The sequence below is a fragment of the Lithobates pipiens genome, unplaced genomic scaffold, assembly GCF_037356315.1.
Source record: "Lithobates pipiens isolate NorthernLeopardFrog02 unplaced genomic scaffold, aLitPip1_a1.2 Scaffold_19, whole genome shotgun sequence".
Taxonomy (NCBI): Eukaryota; Metazoa; Chordata; class Amphibia; order Anura; family Ranidae; genus Lithobates; species Lithobates pipiens.
In genome coordinates, this window is record NW_027507764.1 from 507,251,172 (window position 1) to 507,274,209 (window position 23,038).

A 23,038-nucleotide genomic window follows, 5' to 3' on the forward strand; every position below is an offset into this window, starting at 1 on the left:
CTCCTGGTTTTACCATCCTCTGGCTGCCTGTGTGATGGAGGCCTTACTGAACATGTCCCTTGTCAGCACATGTGCATTTAACAAAGCCCGACTGGCTCATAGTATGGAGCCCCTCCTCTGCTGTGCAAGGGGGACAGAGGCCTTATACCAAGATTTAGGTTGTGTGCCCCTTCTTCCTTTTTTTCCAAATCTGGGTGACACAGAAATCGGAGTCCCTGTCTGTTTTATTGCTGTCTGTGTGCCCATTAAGGAGATTCCTTCCTCTCTATTTGTCCTGTTTATCATTTATGAATGAAAGTGAAAGAAATTCCCAAATTTTGGGTTGTCCCCGGGAGAGTAAAAGATGGGATATCTTCCAATGGGGAGACTAGTTATGGTGACCTGGGGGTCCCCAAGAAATTCCTTTTTTAATTTGCAGAGATTTCCTCACTTTCTGTTTTGGCTATGGGACAGGAAGTGAAGGGAAATCTCCCCAACAGGACAGAAATGGTGAAAAAAAAATTGATGGGTTATAACCCTTTCTTGCTCTAGCCAAAGGGAAAAAAAAACTTTTGCCTAATAGTTCTACTTTAAGGCCTGAACACGGTTTTGCAACTTTGTCATGTGTTAAAGTGGTAGTAAACTTTGTAAAAAATTTAATAATTCACCCTGCAAAGCAATGTCATAATGTGTTACTATGCATCACAAGTCTTTATGGGCAAGTCTTATGAGAGACTTGCACTAAAACAAAGCCCTCCAGCAGCACGCTATCACCACAGACAGGGCTTCCATTTTGACAAGTGACCCCGCCTCTTATGATGTCATGTAACATCATAAGGGGGCGGGGTCACCCATTTACGTCACTGACTGGACCCGTCCTCAGCTGTCAATGCAGAAAGTCAGCGGGAGGCAGAGTTGTTGTTTTTGCTTTTTTCCTTTTTATTTATTTATTTTTCCCCTCCTCGGTCCATCAGATGCTGTGATCGAAGTTGAATGGACATCGCGGGATTAAAAAAAGACTGGTCCCAAACTGTCTCCTGTCATTTTTATAATTTTGTCACTTTTTTTTTATTTATTTATTTTTTTGTGAATGTGTAGAGGTACAATGTACCTGATACTCGATCACATGGGGGGGGGTGGGATCTGGGGGTCCCCTTGTTAAAGGGGGCTTCCAGATTCTGATAAGCCCCCCCCCTCGCAGATCCCCACAACCCCTAGACAAGAATTGTGGCGATGAGGCCATTTTCCTCATCCACATGGGGACAAGGTGTTTTGGGGGGACCCCAAAGCACCCTCCCCATGTTGAGGGCATGTGGCCTGGTATAGTTCAGGAGGGGGGGCCTGGCATGGATTTTGGGGGGACCCCTGCGCCTTTTTGGTGCGGGGTGCCCCTTACTAGCCATACCAGACCCAAAGGTCCTGGTAATAGGCTGGGGGAACCCATGCTGTGTTTTTTATTTATTTATTTTTTTTATTTTTTTTTCTCAATGATTTTTATCTATATTGCTGGGATCTGGCAATGCATTACAGCCACAAGCAGTTTCAAATGACTCTACTTCCTTTTTTTTTAATTTTACACATTCAACTCGAACATCGGGCTCATCCCTACTCCCAAACAGTGCACATTTAGAAGATTGTAATTGTATATAGAAGTTACATTTTCAGGACACTTTTTTGGCAGTAGGCGGAGTTGTATTATAATTATGGGGCGGGAAATGCGGTTATAAGTGTGGCATAGGAAAAGGTGAAAATGTGTCAAAAATATGGGCGTGGTTTATGTAAAATAGTGGGCGTGGCTTACATGGTTTGTGGCTCAAAGGGATGTGGTTAGAGTCTGAGATGAAAGGGGGGGAGGGATGGAAGGACAGCAGCCCCCCCCCCCCCCCCCCGATCCTATACCACAATATGTGTTTTCCAGAGTTTGACAATTGGCAGATAAAGATACTCCAAATACCTGGTGTTGGTGCTTCAATCATCCCGGCGCCATGATTGTTATGGTGTCAGGATGATTGAAGCGCATTATTTCTATTATTGCATTGTAATATGAAATGAAATCATTCAACTCACCATAATGCAGAATCAGTGGGAGCCCTGAGCGTGTCACTAGCCACATTGCCTGCCATCAGGTGCCCCCAGCAGAGCCCCTCCTTACATCTGGTGTCCCCATCAGAGGCACCTTCCTCACATCTGTGTCCATCAGCGGAGCCCCTCCTTACATCTGGTGTCCCCATCAGTCCTCCTAACATCTGGTGCCCCTCTGACATCCAGACTGGCCCCCCCCCCCTGGCATCCAGACTCTGACTGCCCCCCCTGGCATCCAGACTCTGACTGCCCCCCCCTGGCATCCAGACTCTGACTGCCCCCCCCTGGCATCCAGACTCTGACTGCCCCCCCCCCCCGGCATCCAGACTCTGACTGCCCCCCCCCCCTGACATCCAGACTCTGACTGGCCCCCCCCTGACATCCTCCAGACGCCGCACGCCGTTGTTGCTGCGCAGAAAGACTTTGAACTGCGATGCCACTCACTGCACTTCACAGACATTGGCAGCAGGGGTGGGCAGCGCCGCAGCATCTCTATCTCTCTATATTCTTTAAAATGGCGGCCGGCGGAGACATTGTCTCCGCCAGCCGTGGACCTCTAGCGGCCGGCGGTGAAAAACGGGACAAACCGAATTTCCCAGGACAAAATTAAATCGGGACAAATGTCCTAATCCCGGGAATGTCCTGGGAAATTTAGGACAGTTGGCAACTATGTAATACCTGTTTCGTAAAAATGGCAGACATAACTTTACTACCACTTTAATAAAACTGCAACTACTATCCAGGTGTATTACACCTCCCTTTTTTTTATATATTTTTTTTACCTTGTCTTTTCAATGTTTACATTTTCTCTCTCCTCCAGCCAAGAGGAATGGAAAAAATCACAGGGGTGGGCTGTACATTTACTGATCACTGTGATAGCAATTAGAGTCTATCATTGCTATCAGGTGATTGGGAAGCAAATGCTGCACTTTTTTTATCTTATTATTTTTTTTTAATTATTTTTTAAAGCTCAACTGAACTTTCATTTTAAATCAACAAATATATTCTAGGTGAATTAAAACAAAAGGCTGTGCAAAGTCTTGGGGACCCTTTGACACTGACGGACTGATTGGTTACGCCTGTCAGGTTTTCAGGCAAACCCAACTATCCATTGCACTCTATAGAGCGGCGAATGTCCGTTGACATCCGATCCATACCAGCAAGAGACTAAAACTTCAAGAGACAAGGGAATTTAAACTTAACCACCTCCCGCCCGCCCTATAGCCGAATGACGGCCGTAGAGCAGGCGGGTTCGTCCAGGCGGTCGTCCCTGGACGTCCTTTTGTTTACTTCCGCAATGCGCACCGCCGGGGGCGCGCATCGCGGAAGTTTTGTATTCGCCGTGTCTCCCGTAGACAGGCAAACACAGATCGCCGTTCACAGCGCGATCGCAGCTGCCAATGGGAGATGATCTCAAATGTAAACATATGAGATCATCTCCCATTGCCGTGTCTCTCCCTCCTCACACAGAGACAGCATGTGAGGAGTGAGAGGATCTGTGAGTGACATACTGTATATTGAATACTGTGACTAACATCTGTCAGCCCCAGTGCCAACTGTCAGCCCAGCGCCACCTGCCAGCGCCGCCAGCCCCAGTGCCAGTGCCAGTGCCAGTGCCATCTGCCAGCCCCATTTGCCAGAGCAATTAGCCAGAGCAAATGGCCAGTGCCATCTGCCAGCGCCAGCCACATCTGCCAGCCCCATCTGCCTCCAGTGCCACGTGTTGTCAGTGCCACGTGTCATCAGTGCCACCTGCCACGTCAGTGTCACCTGTGATCAGTGCTGTCAGTGCCACCTGCCACGTCAGTGTCACCTGTCAGTGCCATTTGTGATCAATAAAAATGTCACAAAGATTGTATTCAGCTGAGGAGGCATATGATGATATTGCAGCCGACGAGAGCAACGGGGAGGTTTCCGCTTTGGATTCCTCCTCATATTCAGATTGTGACTTTGACGTGGACTACGAGCCTGTCCTCAGCAGCGGTACCATGACAGCCTCAGAGGAGGAAGGGGATAGTCCGCCCGTCAGACGAAGGCGCACTGGTGAGGAGGCGGTACTATCCACCAGCACCGCAGAACCATCCACCGGCAACCCAGTGCCATCCACCGGCACCACAGTACCTCGGCAAAGGCCACGTACCAGTGGGGTGTCAACTCGGCCCCAAAGGGTTAGGTCCCATGCTAGCCTTCCCTATTCCCTCCAGAACCCCTTGTGGCTTCCTCCTAACTCGGGAGAAGCTAACGTTCCCACTTTCACTGCCAACCCAGGAGTCCCGGTGGACACACACAATTTTTCCCTGATGGACTTTTTCCACCTAATTTTTACAGAGGACTTGCTTGAATCCATTGTGGTCCAGTCCAACCTATATGCCCAACAATTTATTGAAAGCAACCCAACGTCCTCTTATGCCCGTCCCTACGAGTGGAGAGCCCTAACAGTGGAGGAGTTTAAAATTTTTTTGGGCCTCACATTTTGTATGGGACTAAACAATAAAAATTAAATACGTGCATATTGGTCATCCCGCCCCATCTATCACATGCCCATCTTTTCCTCAATAATGCCCCGGACCAGATATATAATGATAATGAGATTCCTACACTTTAATGACAATACCCAGTGCCTTCCCCGGAATGACCCAAATTTTGATAAACTTTACAAAATTCGGCCACTAATAAATTATTTTTCTGAGATCTTCCCCCAGTTGTTTACCCCAGACCAACACATATGTGTGGATGAGTCCCTAATAAAATTTTCTGGCAGGCTGGGCCTAAAGCAATTTATTCCCTCCAAAAGGGCCTGCTATGGAGTGAAGATGTATAAATTGTGTGACCGAGCCACAGGGTATACATATTCCTTCATGGTATACGAAGGGAAGGACACCCAGCTACATCCTCCTAATTGCCCCGAATACATCGGATCGAGTGGGAAAGTTGTTTGGGAACTCATAAACCCACTCCTGGAGAAAGGCTACCATCTGTATGTGGACAATTTTTATACCAGTTTACCCCTGTTCCGCAACCTCCATAGAAAGCAAACTCCAGCATGTGGCACCGTAAGAACGAACCGGAAGGGCTTTCCTCAAAGCCTCGTCAACAAAAGGCTAAGAAAAGGTGAAGCGGCGAGTTTACGGAACGAGGAAATTTTGGCTGTGAAGTGGAGGGACAGAAGGGATGTCTACATGCTTTCTTCGATCCACAACAACACTTTTTTGTTGAGATCACCAGGAGGGATGGCCCAATACAAAACCCACTTGTATCCATGAGTAAAACATGTTCATGGGGGGTGTCGACTTGAACGACCAGATGCTCGAACCCTATCTTGCCACGAGAAGAACATACAAGTGGTATAAAAAAATTTCAATTTATTTCTTTAATTTGGCCATATACAACACATATGTAATTTTATCGTAAGTCCACAGAAAGACCCATACCCTTCCTTGGCTACCAGGAGGAAATCACCACTGCCCTTATATACCCCAACAGCCCACCACAAAACATTCGATCCGATGTAATTAGCAGACTCTCTGAACGCCACTTTCCTGATAAAATCCCTCCCAGACCAACAGGCCGAAGACATCAGAAAAAATGTCGGGTGTGCAGCAAACGAGGATTGAGAAGAGACACCACTTATCATTGTGCCCAATGCCCTTCCCAACCAGGCCTCTGCATAGGTGACTGTTTCCGCCGTTACCATACTTCAGTGAATTATTAGTGAAGTATGGTAACCATAACCCTCACTTCCTGCCATTTACCTTCAAACCCCTTATGCCTCTGCTTGCTCTGTAACTGACCCTGGCTTGTTATTCGACCACGCTTCTGCCTACTGATTCTGTTTATGCCTCTGCCTGATCTGGAACTGACCCTGGACTGTTATTCGGCCACGCTTCTGCCTACTGATTCTGTACATACCTCTGCCTGATCTGGAACTGACCCTGGACTGTTTGACCATGCCTTTTGCCTGCCTCTTGGACTGATCTTGTACCCTCTCAGTGGACTAGTGGGATTCATAACAGGGGTCTCGCATATGTGAGGGGCTCCAGAATAGTTTTTTTGGATGAAGAAGACAATTTCCTTTGTTTTCTCATTCCTAGATTAGGGTCTGGAGACTCGGAGGCTTCAAAGAGATTTGGGTAGGAGAAGCCTCTACCCCTATCCCCATTCTGTCCTGAACAAGGCCCTACTTCTGCCTGCTGCCTGTAGGACCTATACCATCATGCCTCTGCCTGTCGCATGAACTGACCACACCACATGGATGGACCATGTTCCTGCCTACTACCAGGACCAATATTTTGCCAATGCTGACGATCTCTGCCTGCACTGACCTTGGACTGTATATGGACAGTATCCCTGCCTGCTGCCAATATTGACTATGGACAGTATACCTGCCTGTTGCCTGGAAAATTGTGTTCACTTTTGCTGACCAAGTCCCTGCCTGCTGCCTGGACCAGTGCTATCATCCTGTGGACAACTGCGCTGCTAAAACCACAGGTAATCTTTTGTTTACTCTTTTCTCAGCAGAATGTATTTTGGGGTGTAATTCTTGGTATGTGCATGCTATCTGTCCCTGGAACATCTGATGGTGTTCCTTGCATGTTGGGCCTCTGTATGTGGCCAAGCTGTGTAAAAGTCTTACACATTTGGTATCGTTACTCAAGAGGAGTAGTAGAACGTATTTTGGGGTGTCATTTTTGCTATGTACATGCTATGTGTTGGAAATATCTTATAAATGGACAACTTTGCGTAAAAAAAAAAAAAAATGCGTTTTTCATTTTTTTTCCACATTTTCCCAAAACTTCTGGAAAAAAAAAATGAACCATTCAAACGACTCCTTATGCCTCATAGATTATACGTTGGGGTGTTAGCTTTCCAAAATGGGGTCCCTTTGTGGGCATTTCCATTGTCCTGGTGCTCCAGGCCCTTCAAAAGTGTAATAGGTGGTTGAGAAATTAAATGTAAAATTTATGCTCCTAGAACGCCTGATGGTGCTATTTCAATATTGGGCCTCTGTATGTGGCCAGGCTGTGTAAAAGTCTCACACATTTGGTATCGTTATACTCAGAAGGAGTAGCAGAACGTATTTTGGGGTGTCATTTGTGGTATACACATGCCATGTGAGAGAAATAACCTATTACATTAAAAATTTTGTGAAAAAAAAAATAAAAAATCTTAATTTTGCAAAGAATTGTGGGAAAAAGATGACATCAAAAACCTCACCATGCATCTTAGTAAATACCTTGGAATGTCTACTTTCAAAAAAGGGGTCACTTGGGGGGTATTTGTACTTTCCTGACTTGTTCTGGTCGCAAGAAATGAGATAGGCCAACAGTACATCAGGTGTGATCAATTTTTTTATGATTCGCACCACAGCTTGTAGACTCTCTAACTTTCACAAAGACCAAATAATATCCACTAATTTGGGTTATTTTTACCAAAGATATGTAGCAGTATAAATTGTGGCCAAAATTTATGAAAAAAAAAATTATAATTTGCAAAATTTTATCACAGAAACAAAGAAAAATGCGTGTTTTTTTTTTTTTCAAAATTTTCGGTCTTTTTTCATTTATAGCGCAAAAAATAAAAACCCCAGAGGTGATCAAATACCACCAAAAGAAAGCTCTATTTGTGGGAAAAAAAGGACACAAAATTCATTTGGGTACAGTGTTGCATGACTGAGTAATTGTCATTCAAAGTGTGAGAGCACCAAAAGCTGAAAATTGGTCTGGGCAGGAAGGGTGTTTAACCACTTGCAGACCGGACCATTTTGCTGGTCAAAGACCAGACCACTTTTTGCGATTCGGCACTGCGTCGCTTTAACTGACAATTGCGCGGTCGTGCGACGTCGCTCCCAAACAAAATTGACGTCCTTTCTTTTCCCACAAATAGAGCTTTCTTTTGATGCTATTTGATCACCCCTGCGGTTTTTATTTTTTGCGCTATAAACAAAAATAGAGCGACAATTTTGAACAAAATGCATTATTTTTTACTTTTTGTTATAATAAACATCCCCCAAAAATATATAAAAAAACATTTTTTTCCCTCAGTTTAGGCCGATACGTATTCTTCTACATATTTTTGGTAAAAAAAATCGCAATAAGCGATTATTGATTGGTTTGCGCAAAAGTTATAGCGTTTACAAAATAGGGATAGTTTTATAGCATTTTTATTAATAATTTTTTATTATTTTTTTTTTTTACTAGTAATGGCGGCAATCGGCGATATTTTTTTTTTTATTGTGACTGCGACATTGTGGGGGACCCATCGGACATTTTGGACACATTTTTGGGACCATTGTCATTTATACAGTAATCACTGCTATATAAATGCAGTGATTCCTGTGTAAATGACACTGGCAGTGAAAGGGTTAACCAGTGGGTGGCAGTGTAGGGGTTAAGTGTTCCTAGGGGTGTGTTACTAACTGTGGGGGGGTTGGGCTTTCAATTAGTGAACACTGATCTCTGCTCCAATCACATGAAGCAGAGATCAGCGTCACTAGTTGCTAGGCAGAATGGAGAAATGTTGTTTACACGGCATTTCCTCCATTCGGCCGCTCCGTGAGACGATCTCGGGGGTGCCCGCGGCAATCGAGTCTGCGGGTCCCGCGACCGGACTCACGGGGGTCCCGACCAGCGCGGGAGCTGTTGGTCCCTGTACGCCAATATGCCTGCCCGTGCCATTCTGTCGACGTACATCGTCATGTGCTGGTCGGGAAGTGGTTAAATAGTTGGCAAGTATGAGGCAGCTGCTTTGGGCCCCACAACAATGACAGGGCTCAGGGCAGCTGCCGCTTTTGCCCTGCCTTAAAGACAGCCCTGATTAAACTGGTTTTGGATGAAAATTCATTTGAACTTTAATGGGTTATTTTTTTATATTTGACTTTGAGTTCTACTTTAAAGCAAAATGCTAGCCAAAATACTTGCTGCACCAGTAAAATATGTGAATATAAAACTCAACCATGCCATGAAAGGTGGCCAAGCTATTTCCAGCTTCGACATTTCTACAACCATCAGGACATGGGTGGATTCATAGAGACCTGCCCCCATTTGAGGCATTCTGTCTCCCCGGGTTCAGGTTGCTTTAACACCATCTCAAAATGTTATGGCATATTAGAAACATGAATCAAAGGACAGGAAGGGAAATTAGGGATTTTTGCGGTGCAAAGTACAATTAATTAGAGTACAAAGTTAGTAGTACAAAAATTTATTAAGTTTGAGCTTTAAAATCAGTAGCAATATATGCTTAAAAGATTCAGAATAATGCAATACAGTGGTTGTTCTCGTCAAGCACACATAGTCCCGACATGTTTCGCATTAGATTGCTTCTTCAGGGGATGTGTGAAAGTTTGAACAAGATCTAGACCGAAAATACAAAATACAAAATAATAATAAAGTATATCACAAAATTCATAAGTGCAGAAATAGAGAAAAAAAAAAAAAAAAAAAAGGGGGGGGGGGGGGGGGGACCACAGACAAACACACATCAAACCCACCTTCAACCACTACGTTGGTGGTAAAGTAGTGGGATTGTCCACCTCGGGGGTTAGCCGCAGCAGTGCTGAATCGCAGGGGGCTAAGAAGCCAACCCAAGAAAACTGATAGAAAAAGGGATATATAGTAAAAAACCAAATTTGAAATTTTGGGATGATTTAAAGTTCTTTGAATACCTAACTTAATTTTAAGGTTGCTAAAATAAAACAACCTTTTGGGGGTGAAGAACCCTCTAAAGTATAAAAATTGAGAAAAAATAGTACAAGGATATATTTTAGTTTCAAATGTATTACTTACGTAGGTTGGATGATTGTAAGCAGTGGGGACGCTCGTATTTTGAAAAAAATCTTTTTGAGCACTCAGGGAGACACACCTGCATAGAAATACCAGCTGGGTGGCCAATCAAAGAGAAAACAAAACGAAGATTAGAAGAGTTAAAAAGTAGATAAAAAAGTGTATCTCAAAAAGGGTGGTGTGTACATCATAAACTGAGTGTTATAAAGACACAAACCCTCAGGCATATAGATATACCCAAAGAGTTAAACATTCGCATCCCAAGGCATAGAATTCAAAGCCAGGGAGTTAATGCAAACATATAGAAAGAGACATGGACAGTAGCCTAGGTCCAAAGGGTTGAAACACCGGCAGAGAGATAGGTGAACGTTTGCAAATGAAAAAAAGACCGATCGAGTAAATGTTGAAGAATATAACAGTAAGCTTACCGAAAAGTACAGAGTCTGAACGATCAAGCGTCACCCTTGGCTGCAACCCGCAACGGAATGACGATATTACGAAGGCTTTTTATATGCCCCGCCATCAAGCCGGCGTCTGACGTAGTCGGCCTGATGCGGACAAAAGGAGCGCTGTTGCGCATGCTCACCAATGGGACGAGACTGAATAAGCCTACAAATCCCATAATGCCTCAGGCATGTGGGCGGAGGAAAGAGGGGAACGATCGATGCCTTCGTAGAAGGCGAAGGCATAGACGAACGCGACCACCAATCTGACCGCCCGGTCAGGCGTAGAGGCAAAAAACGATGGAAAAAAGGGTCGGAACAGAATGGCAGAAGAAATGGCCAATCCTTCCGACCAATGTAAGGGGAGCGTCGCAGCGCTAAAAAGGGGCAGTGGCACACAAGGCGCCTGTGCCCCCGGGCGTCCGTGCGAACAGCACTGATGGGGAAACCGTAGAGGTGGACCATTCGGGTGGGAAATCATAAAAGGGAAGGACAAAAAATATTTCTCTAAAAGCTGCACATAACAGAACATAGTAATATCGTAAACATATAAACATATACATGATGTATTTTTATACTCAAAACAAATCAATACAAACAAATTTCAAATACTACAATAAAACAATGAAAAAAATAAAAAAGAAAAAAAAAAAGGAGGAGGGAGGGGGAGGGGAGGGGGGGAAAGGGGAAAAGAGGGGAGGGGGAAATGGGAACCCAAACAGGTTCCCTCTCAGAGGGGCGGTCAGCAGGATTGAAAGGCCAGAAAAGGTTTCTATATCATAAAAAGGGTTTAAAGCTTAAGTTTTCATTGAAGCCAGGTGGAATTGTAGCCCTTAGGTTGAAAATCCATTCAGCTTCATGTTGAAGTAAGATATTATCCACACTGCCCCCTCTCACATCAAGGGGGATATGTTCAAGTGCGGAAAAGGTGATAAATTTAGGATTGAAGGCATGGAAGAGGCCAACATGTCGACTGATGGCCGTCTCCATTTTCTTTTTGATAATGGGTTTGATATGGTCCTTGATTCGAATACAAAATTGTCGCTTTGTTTTACCTACATAAAACCCGCCACATAGGCAACGGGCAAGATATATAACGCCCTGTGTTTGGCATGTGACTCGATGTTTAATGGAGTGCCATTTGCTATTTGGCAGTTTAAGTTTGGTATGTGAATTGACATAACAACAAACGTCACAATGGCCACAAGGAAAAGTGCCATTAGTTACTTTTCTAGTGTCCAACTTTGGTTGTTCAAAGTGACTATGCACTAATTTATCTTTGAGAGAGGGAACTCTTTTAAAGGTAACTTCGGGAAAATTTTTAATATATTTCTTGGTGGTAGGGTCAGCTAGAAGGAGTGGCCAAAACTTGTGTAAAATTTCCTTGAACTTACGATGCTGATTGGAATAGCGAGTAATAATTCTAACTGAATCATTTGTATTAGGACGTCGGGTTGAGAAAATAAGTGAAGTTCTAGTTTTGGGTTTTACACGGTTATAGGCTTGTTTCAAGCATTTATGACTGTATCCTCTTTTTCTCAATCTTTGGTAAAGGTCATCAGCTGCTATATTAAAATCTGAATTTTTGCTACAATTTCGCTTTAAACGCAAATATTGGCTATAAGGAATACTGTTAATCAAAGAAATTGGGTGAAAGCTAGTAGCGTGTAAAACCGTGTTACCAGCAGATGGTTTCCTAAATAAGAGAGAGTTGAGTCTACCTTCACTGTCCAACGAGATGGTTATGTCTAAAAAGTTAACTATTGACTGACTATGTTGCATAGTAAATTTCAAATTGAAATTATTAATAGAAATCAATTGAAAAAAGTTTTTAATTCTGTTTCCGTACCTGCCCAAAAAAAAAGAACATCGTCGATATAACGAAACCATGAAATAATTTTATCCAAAAACGGTGACAAATCTTCTCTAGAGAGAGTTTCCTTTTCCCACCCCCCCAGGTACAGGTTTGCATACGATGGGGCACATTTAGTCCCCATCGCAACTCCCTGTACCTGGAGGTAGTGGGTGGAGTCAAAAACAAAGACATTATGCTTAAGAATATATTCAAGGAGGTCCACAACAAAAGAACTATATTGTGAGAAAGAGGAACCTCTTTCGGAAAGAAACCTGCGTACAACTTCAACTCCCTTGTCATGGGGAATTGTGTTGTAGAGGCTTTCGATATCCAGGGCAACCAGCCATGAGTTGGGAGGGAGAGACAGTCCCTCAATCATTCTTAACAAATTGATGGTGTCTTTAACATATGAAGATAGAGAGATGACATGTGGACTTAGATAGCTGTCAACTAATGCGCTCGCATTTTCAGTTAAACAGGAACATCCTGAAATAATAGGACGTCCTGGAGGATTTGTTTGAGACTTATGAATTTTCGGTAGTGCGTAAAAAGTTGGAATCTTTGGATCCTTGATGTTTAGGAATTTCCATGTGTTGAGGTCAATGACCCCTTGTTGATATGCCTTAAAAATGAGATTCAAATAGATATTTCGATAATTTAGAATGACGGTTTTAGAGATAGGACGATACCAATTTCTATTGGACAGTATATTTCGACACATGGAAGTGTATTGTGCAACTTCCATGATCACCAAATTTCCGCCCTTGTCTGCGGGCTTAATAATTAAATTTGTATTTTTTTGTAAGGATTTAATAGCTGCTCTGTGTTGTAACGAAAGATTGTTAGATAAGGGTGAATGAAACGACAATTTCTCGATCTCTATAGTTGTTTGCTGTATAAACGCCCAAATGTTTGGGTTTGCATTGAGTAGAGGAAATGCTCTGGATTTGCATTTAAAGGATGGAGGGGGGGGGGAGGAAACACCTGGGACTGACAGACTCGGAGTGGAAATTGCTTCCGAGTCGTCGTCATCAGTGTTTCCCTCCTCCCATAATTCCATCAAATTTTTGATGGCATAATGTTCGGTCATATTTTCATAAGACCGGACATCGTCATTACTATCAAAGTCTGGAGTAACAGGCTTATCAAAGATAACTCGATATAACAATCTACGGGCAAAAAGATGTAAATCCTTAAGTTGAAATTTGGGGTTCGGATAATCTCTGTGATGATAAATTTATTATTGACAACTCATTTGTAGATGAATCAAGGTTACCTTGTACATAAATGTCGTTCAAATCATCGGTGGAATCTGGTCCTTGCCTAAAAAAAATAGGTGCCAGTTTCAAATCTGCAGGTAAAGGAGTGCCTAGAGGCGAGATAATGACATTGGTAGTGCTTACCGATGGATTCGCAGATTGCAAAGAAGTTATAGAGGAGGTTGCCTGGGCCAAAGGGGCTGTGCATTGATTTAACATTGGTTGTGTGCCACGAGAGCCTAAAGAAAGAGAGTGAGAGGGGTGAAACATCGCAAGTGTGCCAGCAGGTGTTGGTTTCGATGAAAACGGTGGTGCCCGACGAGAGAGCGGAGTGCCCAATTGATTCCGAAGGGACTCAGTGGAGGCGTGTTCAGAGTTCCCTGAAGTCTGTCAGTCCCAGGTGTTTCCTTCCCCCCCCCCTCCATCCTTTAAATGCAAATCCAGAGCATTTCCTCTACTCAATGCAAACCCAAACATTTGGGCGTTTATACAGCAAACAACTATAGAGATCGAGAAATTGTCGTTTCATTCACTCTTATCTAACAATCTTTCGTTACAACACAGAGCAGCTATTAAATCCTTACAAAAAAATACAAATTTAATTATTAAGCCCGCAGACAAGGGCGGAAATTTGGTGATCATGGAAGTTGCACAATACACTTCCATGTGTCGAAATATACTGTCCAATAGAAATTGGTATCGTCCTATCTCTAAAACCGTCATTCTAAATTATCGAAATATCTATTTGAATCTCATTTTTAAGGCATATCAACAAGGGGTCATTGACCTCAACACATGGAAATTCCTAAACATCAAGGATCCAAAGATTCCAACTTTTTACGCACTACCGAAAATTCATAAGTCTCAAACAAATCCTCCAGGACGTCCTATTATTTCAGGATGTTCCTGTTTAACTGAAAATGCGAGCGCATTAGTTGACAGCTATCTAAGTCCACATGTCATCTCTCTATCTTCATATGTTAAAGACACCATCGATTTGTTAAGAATGATTGAGGGACTGTCTCTCCCTCCCAACTCATGGCTGGTTGCCCTAGATATCGAAAGCCTCTACAACACAATTCCCCATGACAAGGGAGTTGAAGTTGTACGCAGGTTTCTTTCCGAAAGAGGTTCCTCTTTCTCACAATATAGTTCTTTTGTTGTGGACCTCCTTGAATATATTCTTAAGCATAATGTCTTTGTTTTTGACTCCACCCACTACCTCCAGGTACAGGGAGTTGCGATGGGGACTAAATGTGCCCCATCGTATGCAAACCTGTACCTGGGGGGGTGGGAAAAGGAAACTCTCTCTAGAGAAGATTTGTCACCGTTTTTGGATAAAATTATTTCATGGTTTCGTTATATCGACGATGTTCTTTTTTTTTGGGCAGGTACGGAAACAGAATTAAAAACTTTTTTTCAATTGATTTCTATTAATAATTTAAATTTGAAATTTACTATGCAACATAGTCAGTCAATAGTTAACTTTTTAGACATAACCATCTCGTTGGACAGTGAAGGTAGACTCAACTCTCTCTTATTTAGGAAACCATCTGCTGGTAACACGGTTTTACACGCTACTAGCTTTCACCCAATTTCTTTGATTAACAGTATTCCTTATAGCCAATATTTGCGTTTAAAGCGAAATTGTAGCAAAAATTCAGATTTTAATATAGCAGCTGATGACCTTTACCAAAGATTGAGAAAAAGAGGATACAGTCATAAATGCTTGAAACGAGCCTATAACCGTGTAAAACCCAAAACTAGAACTTCACTTATTTTTTCAACCCGACGTCCTAATACAAATGATTCAGTTAGAATTATTACTCGCTATTCCAATCAGCATCGTAAGTTCAAGGAAATTTTACACAAGTTTTGGCCACTCCTTCTAGCTGACCCTACCACCAAGAAATATATTAAAAATTTTCCCGAAGTTACCTTTAAAAGAGTTCCCTCTCTCAAAGATAAATTAGTGCATAGTCACTTTGAACAACCAAAGTTGGACACTAGAAAAGTAACTAATGGCACTTTTCCTTGTGGCCATTGTGACGTTTGTTGTTATGTCAATTCACATACCAAACTTAAACTGCCAAATGGCAAATGGCACTCCATTAAACATCGAGTCACATGCCAAACACAGGGCGTTGTATATCTTGCCCGTTGCCTATGTGGCGGGTTTTATGTAGGTAAAACAAAGCGACAATTTTGTATTCGAATCAAGGACCATATCAAACCCATTATCAAAAAGAAAATGGAGACGGCCATCAGTCGACATGTTGGCCTCTTCCATGCCTTCAATCCTAAATTTATCACCTTTTCCGCACTTGAACATATCCCCCTTGATGTGAGAGGGGGCAGTGTGGATAATATCTTACTTCAACATGAAGCTGAATGGATTTTCAACCTAAGGGCTACAATTCCACCTGGCTTCAATGAAAACTTAAGCTTTAAACCCTTTTTATGATATAGAAACCTTTTCTGGCCTTTCAATCCTGCTGACCGCCCCTCTGAGAGGGAACCTGTTTGGGTTCCCATTTCCCCCTCCCCTCTTTTCCCCTTTCCCCCCCTCCCCTCCCCCTCCCTCCTCCTTTTTTTTTTTATTTTTTATTTTTTTCATTGTTTTATTGTAGTATTTGAAATTTGTTTGTATTGATTTGTTTTGAGTATAAAAATACATCATGTATATGTTTATATGTTTACGATATTACTATGTTCTGTTATGTGCAGCTTTTAGAGAAATATTTTTTGTCCTTCCCTTTTATGATTTCCCACCCGAATGGTCCACCTCTACGGTTTCCCCATCAGTGCTGTTCGCACGGACGCCCGGGGGCACAGGCGCCTTGTGTGCCACTGCCCCTTTTTAGCGCTGCGACGCTCCCCTTACATTGGTCGGAAGGATTGGCCATTTCTTCTGCCATTCTGTTCCGACCCTTTTTTCCATCGTTTTTTGCCTCTACGCCTGACCGGGCGGTCAGATTGGTGGTCGCGTTCGTCTATGCCTTCGCCTTCTACGAAGGCATCGATCGTTCCCCTCTTTCCTCCGCCCACATGCCTGAGGCATTATGGGATTTGTAGGCTTATTCAGTCTCGTCCCATTGGTGAGCATGCGCAACAGCGCTCCTTTTGTCCGCATCAGGCCGACTACGTCAGACGCCGGCTTGATGGCGGGGCATATAAAAAGCCTTCGTAATATCGTCATTCCGTTGCGGGTTGCAGCCAAGGGTGACGCTTGATCGTTCAGACTCTGTACTTTTCGGTAAGCTTACTGTTATATTCTTCAACATTTACTCGATCGGTCTTTTTTTCATTTGCAAACGTTCACCTATCTCTCTGCCGGTGTTTCAACCCTTTGGACCTAGGCTACTGTCCATGTCTCTTTCTATATGTTTGCATTAACTCCCTGGCTTTGAATTCTATGCCTTGGGATGCGAATGTTTAACTCTTTGGGTATATCTATATGCCTGAGGGTTTGTGTCTTTATAACACTCAGTTTATGATGTACACACCACCCTTTTTGAGATACACTTTTTTATCTACTTTAACTCTTCTAATCTTCGTTTTGTTTTCTCTTTGATTGGCCACCCAGCTGGTATTTCTATGCAGGTGTGTCTCCCTGAGTGCTCAAAAAGATTTTTTTCAAAATACGAGCGTCCCCACTGCTTACAATCATCCAACCTACGTAAGTAATACATTTGAAACTAAAATATATCCTTGTACTATTTTTTTTCTCAGTTTTTATACTTTAGAGGGTTCACCCCCAAAAGGTTGTTTTATTTTAGCAACCTTAAAATTAAGTTAGGTATTCAAAGAACTTTAAATCATCCCAAAATTTCAAATTTGGTTTTTTACTATATATCCCTTTTTCTATCAGTTTTCTTGGGTTGGCTTTTTAGCCCCCTGCGATTCAGCACTGCTGCGGCTAACCCCCGAGGTGGACAATCCCACTACTTTACCACCAACGTAGTGGTTGAAGGTGGGTTTGATGTGTGTTTGTCTGTGGTTTCCCCCCCCCCCCCCCCCTTTTTTTTTTTTTTTTTTTTTTTCTCCATTTCTGCACTTATGAATTTTGTGATATACTTTATTATTATTTTGTATTTTGTATTTTCGGTCTAGATCTTGTTCAAACTTTCACACATCCCCTGAAGAAGCAATCTAATGCGAAACATGTCGGGACTATGTGTGCTTGACGAGAACAACCACTGTATTGCATTATTCTGAATCTTTTAAGCATATATTGCTACTGATTTTAAGCTCAAACTTAATAAATTTTTGTACTCTAATTAATTGTACTTTGCTAATTAGCACCGCAAAAATCCCTAATTTCCCTTCCTGTCCTTTGATTCATGTTTCAAACTTTCAGGGATGAGGTGCCATCTTTGTTAGCTGTTGCTTGAGGTTGAACCATCAAAATTATTCCAATTATGGCATATTACTTTAGAGCACCTTCCCCAATTGTTGCTCCTGGAATTTGGCCATGCACCTTCTTTAGAAGATTGGGGGGGAGCTTCTCGGGCACGAGAGAAAATTTATAAATTAACTGGTAAGAGCCTACCATTTCTCCATTTAAAAAAAAAAAAAAAAAAGAAAAGTAGGGGAAATTGTCACTGCACATAATGATTAGGGTGTGCCCCCTGTGTGTGCCTATGTCCATGCCTGATTCTCTTAGGCCAAGATGACCTCAATCCTACCTTTTTGCTTAGGCCTGTTATGTTAGCTGTCAGACTACAACCCACATTTTATTCCTTTTTATATATCGCCAATATTGTACATTTTGAAGTTATGTAAATATGTGTGAGGGATTAGCAAGAGCCTGTACAGAGGATGTCATTGCTAATTGCAATTCTGTCTCTTGCTTCAATACTTTAAAGTGAGAGACGGAGGATGTATACATGCAGAGATGGTAGGGACAGGCAGGTTCCATAGGACAAAGCGATGGTTGGCTTCCCCTTCATTTTTTTTTTTTTCCTTTCTATATCAAATTGACCATGGTATGCAGCAGCAGAATGTGCAGGACAAAGCCTTTCTGCAAGTGCTGACAATGTGCCCGTTTCTTTTTCTTCTTTCTCCTTCTTCTCTTCTGCTAATCCCAGCATTGCATAGCAAACTGGCTATGAGGAGTCAGCAGAAATATTTGATCACATGATCGCTGCTTGCTGTAGGAGGATGATCTTGATCATGTGCAAGTATTCCCCCTTTCAGGTACTGAGCATGATGAAGATGGCACAATGATCATAAAGGGAGAGGAGGGTTTAGCCAGGCAGCGCTCAGTGATGTCTGAGCAGCTTGAGCTTATTGTGAGTTGAGGCCCAATAATGAAGAGGTTAATAATAAGGTGGCAAACTGTACATAAGTGCCACCATTTGGAGAGAAGGAAAGATCTTGGGTAGAAGGCAGAACTGCAGCGAGGGAGGATTTTGTCCAGCTTACGTACTGTAGTCTTTATTTTCAACAGGATGTAATGACATATTTCATTACCAATATCTCTGTTCACCTTAGCATGCAGTGGGACATGGAGGGAAAATGGCATTTCTAATCTGGCAGCACTGCCCCGTCAGTACAGGCCACTGCCATGCCCAGGGTGGGTCCACAGGGCTCTGTAGGTATTTGAGGCCTGCCCCCTCTCCACAGGGCATCTGATAGGCCAGTACAACTGGTCCTGCTGTACCTGGCCTGATCAGCAGCGGGGCCCGGGCAACCTAAACAGCAAAGTAAATTTTCATGTAAAAAAAAATAAAAAAATTCTCCAGCCACGATCATCCCATACTCTGGCCACCCCATCCCCCCCGGCGTTCGGTAAACTTTTTTTTTTTTTTTTTAATACAATATGTGTTTTTAATCGTTTAAATACAATGTTGCAGAGGAGGGACTATTTTCTGAATTTCGGGCGCAGAAGAATACGTTCTCTGCGCCCGCTCCTCATGCTGGCACATCGCACAAGTCCCGGCCAGCACATCCTATTATGGTGTTGCGGAGTGATATTCCTCTATCTCTCTCCGCGTGAGAAGAAGTAGCAGAGTGGGAGCGAGCAGAGAGAGCAGGGGCCGGGCAATCGAGATATTGTGGTCTGTGGACACTCAAGAAGAGGGAGGAAGTGATTTCTGCTGGGGCCAAGGCAGCTAACAATTACACAGGGGAGGTGCATGCTTGCTTGGGGGGGGGGGGGGGCTTGAAGTTCAACATCTACTACTACTCTGCAATACTTACCCTGACAATACTCTGCAATACTTACCCTGACAATACTGTGCAATAATACCAAAAATACAATTTTATTTATTCATTAATGGTTTGTATTACATATAGACATTAAAGAGGTATGTTCTCATCTGAAAACAGTATTTCTTTTGGATAATCAAACCTATAACTGGCTGGAGAAAAACAAATATCACTTGTAGACAAACCTATACTTTGTTTTAAGGCGGGGTCTGGGGAGGAGCAATGGGTGGGGCTGTAGGAGGGACCAGGGGCGGGGCCAGGGAGGAGCTGAGGGGGCCCCGTTAGGTAGGCTGTACGGGGCCCCATGATTTCTATCAGCGGCCCTGCCTCCCCATCCTAGTTAGGGATTGGTCAGGGCTTCTTACCACACCTCAGACAGATCCCCCCCTCCCTTCCCTCTCCTCTGCTTCTATAATCTTCCAGATACCAGAGGGAGGTAATGAAAAGGTGACTCTATCTGTGAGTCGCCAGCTTACATGAAACCAGGTCTAGCTTTCAGCTAGGCCTGCCTAAATTTACCTACACTGGCCAAAAAAACTAACTCTATCACCTACCTACTGTAGAAGGTGCTACAGTTGCAAAGAATTCAGTGTGGCAAATTCCTGCATTAGTTCGCCAAGACCACACACGCATGCAGGTTCACCTTGATTCTATGGTGCTAGGGAACTCAAATCTCATCCCTAAACAGGAATATTTAAAATAAATAGCAGGAGCTAAAGTTATTAAATTTTTTTTTATTTTTTTACCAACTCTCATATGAGCCTTACATCGAGGAGGCAGTTTGAAGCGCTTTTTCAAGCTCTGAAACCCTTTATGAAGTGGATCTGTCTGAAGTCTTCTTCAGTTATGGTGTGGAAGCAACAAAGGAATATGCCTCTGGATAGAAAATAAACTTTATTTTTTTTCTAAATCAACTAATTTAAGGTTGTTGGGGGGGGGGGGGGGGTTTATTTATTTTTTTGAAGGCCGTTTACATTTCAATAAATAAAATAACATTGAGAGAATACCATCTGCGTGATCAGACCAGTCGCAAAATGACAGTGCTTCAAGTAACCTGCATGTATCCCATACCCAAAGTACAGCAGAAATGGCTATAGCTCAGTTCATCCCACAGCCCAGTCACCAACATCCCTTAGCAGTGAATAAAAATCCTTAAATAGGATATCAATCTTAAGACCCCTTAACGCTGGTAAAGCCTGCATTCCCACTTGCTAGAAAACAGCCCCCAACCACCCAGACGTGGCTGCAAAGGGTTTGGGTTATTGAGAGAATGGAAAAACTGGTCCACTCCCAAAAGAACAATTGAGCAGCCTCTCTCAAAATCTGACCGACATGCATATGCTTGTGTATTCAGAGGAGGGTAAATGATTGAAAGCCGGGGAGGAGTGAAGGACCTGTGTTTGGGCTGTATCTCTGCTATTATTCCTTTCTCTTCCCCCCCCCCTTTTTTTTTTTTTTTCTTATCTCCCAGTTTCACTCCTTGGGTACTTTTCTAATTTTACAAAACAATTGATGGGTTAATGAAATTGTCACCAGCCAATGTATTATAGCTTTCCATTGGTTCCTAATGTACAGTACTGTCTGGTATCGAACATTGCATTATTCTACTGAACACAAGATTGGGTTATTGGTGTGTTTACAGAGTCTCCTTGTTTGATCAATATTTGTCTATTCAGGTACCTGTGGTGTTACTGATATTGAGAACTGTGTGATACTTCCATGTAATCTCAATGAACTCTATAAATAGACTTTTGTCACTTGGAGGAAAAAAAAAAAAACCATTGAGAGGGGTACAGACCAGTTGGCCTCATTCATCCAATTGGAGTGGGATCAACGCTATAAGGCTTGCTCACTCTGTAGATGTGCTTAATATATCCAGAAATTGCATCCCGGGTGCTCAATCCACTTGTCCCATATCCTATAAAATATTTATCAGTTATACCCCGTGGGCATAAATGTTTTTTCTGTCTAAACCTCTGCTTTTCAAACATTTGTCAGCCTTTTGACAGAAATCTCCGTGGCTGAGCAACTTGGGCAGGAAAGGCACACTGACTGACTAAGCTCTAAAATGTTCCATGAGACGTGACCTGAAACAAAGGAAGTCAGAATATCATTTTATCTGACTGTTTGATCTCCTATTCTACCTTTTCACCTAGACCCGTACTGCAGATGAAACCTGCCACACTTGGGAAGGGACTTTTAATGCACAAGTTTAGAAGACGCAAGCATCTAGTTTTTATTGGTTCCTTTAACCACTGGAGATCCGCGCTATAGTCGAATGATGGCTACAGCGCGGACCTGCTTTGCCGGGACTACGTCTATTGACGGCGCGCTCTGTGATCAGCGAGTCTGAGACTCGCCTGATCACGGATCGGAGCAAGGGGTCGATCCCGACCCCCTTACCATGTGATCAGCTGTCAGCCAATGACAGCTGATCATGTGACACAACAGAGCCGGTAATCGGCTATTTTTCCTCCTCGCGCTGACAGTGCGAGGAGAGAAAAAAAAAGCCGATCACCGGCGGCCATGAGAGGGACTTCAGTCCCGATCACGGCCAGCTCATCAGTGCCCACCTGCCCCCTGCCAGTGCCACCTAAATATTAAAGTGCCACCCATCAGTGCCACCCATCAGTGCCCACAATCTGCCTCAACAGTGCTGCACCTCAGTGCCACATATCCGTGCCCATCAGTGTCATCTATCAGTGCCGCCCATCAGTGGCCAGCAGTGCCACCTATCGGAGCCACCTATCAGTGCCCATCAGTCCCATCTATCAGTGGTACCTATCAGTGCCCCTTAGTGCCACCTATCAGTGCCATCTTATCTGTGCCCATCTTTGTCCATCAGTACTGCCTTATCTGTGCCCATTAGTGCCGCCTTAACTGTGCCTATCAGTGCCCACCAGCGCCGCCTCATCCGCGCATTTCAATGAAGGAGAAAAATGACCTGTTTGCAAAATTTTATAACAAACTATTAAACATGATTTTTTTTTTTGCATCTTTTTTTGTTTGTTTAGCAAAAAATAAAACTCCCAGCTGTAATTAAATACCACCAAATGAAAGCTCTATTTGTGGGGAAAAAAATGATAAAAATTTCATTTGGGTACAGTGTTGTATGCCCACGCAATTGTCATTCAAAGTGCATCAACGCTGAAAGCTGAAAATTGGTCTGGGCAGGAGGGGGGTTTAAGTGCCCAGTAAGCAAGTGGTTAAAATATATCAATATATCTCTCTATATACATTTTATATTATAATTTTTTTTTATTTTTTTTTTGTCTGCGTATTTTACAAGATGTTCTTATGTGTAATTTTATGTTTTTAGCTCTACACAGTCTACCTGGAAGGCTTCATCCTCTTCAAAGTGCGGTACAAGGAGCTACATCTTTGGGATGAACAGGTGAATACTTTGGCATTTTCATATATTTCAGATTC

General features: G+C 43.1%; 1 protein-coding gene across 1 annotated transcript in view; it reads left to right on the forward strand.

The window, feature by feature from the left end:
• Window positions 1-23,038, forward strand: part of SNX31 (sorting nexin 31) — a 112,269-nt gene that overhangs the window by 27,061 nt on the left and 62,170 nt on the right. The window contains exon 2 of the mRNA XM_077493105.1: window positions 22,929-23,003. Within this exon, the coding sequence (XP_077349231.1) occupies window positions 22,929-23,003 (75 nt within the window). The remainder of the gene's footprint in view (window positions 1-22,928; window positions 23,004-23,038) is intronic.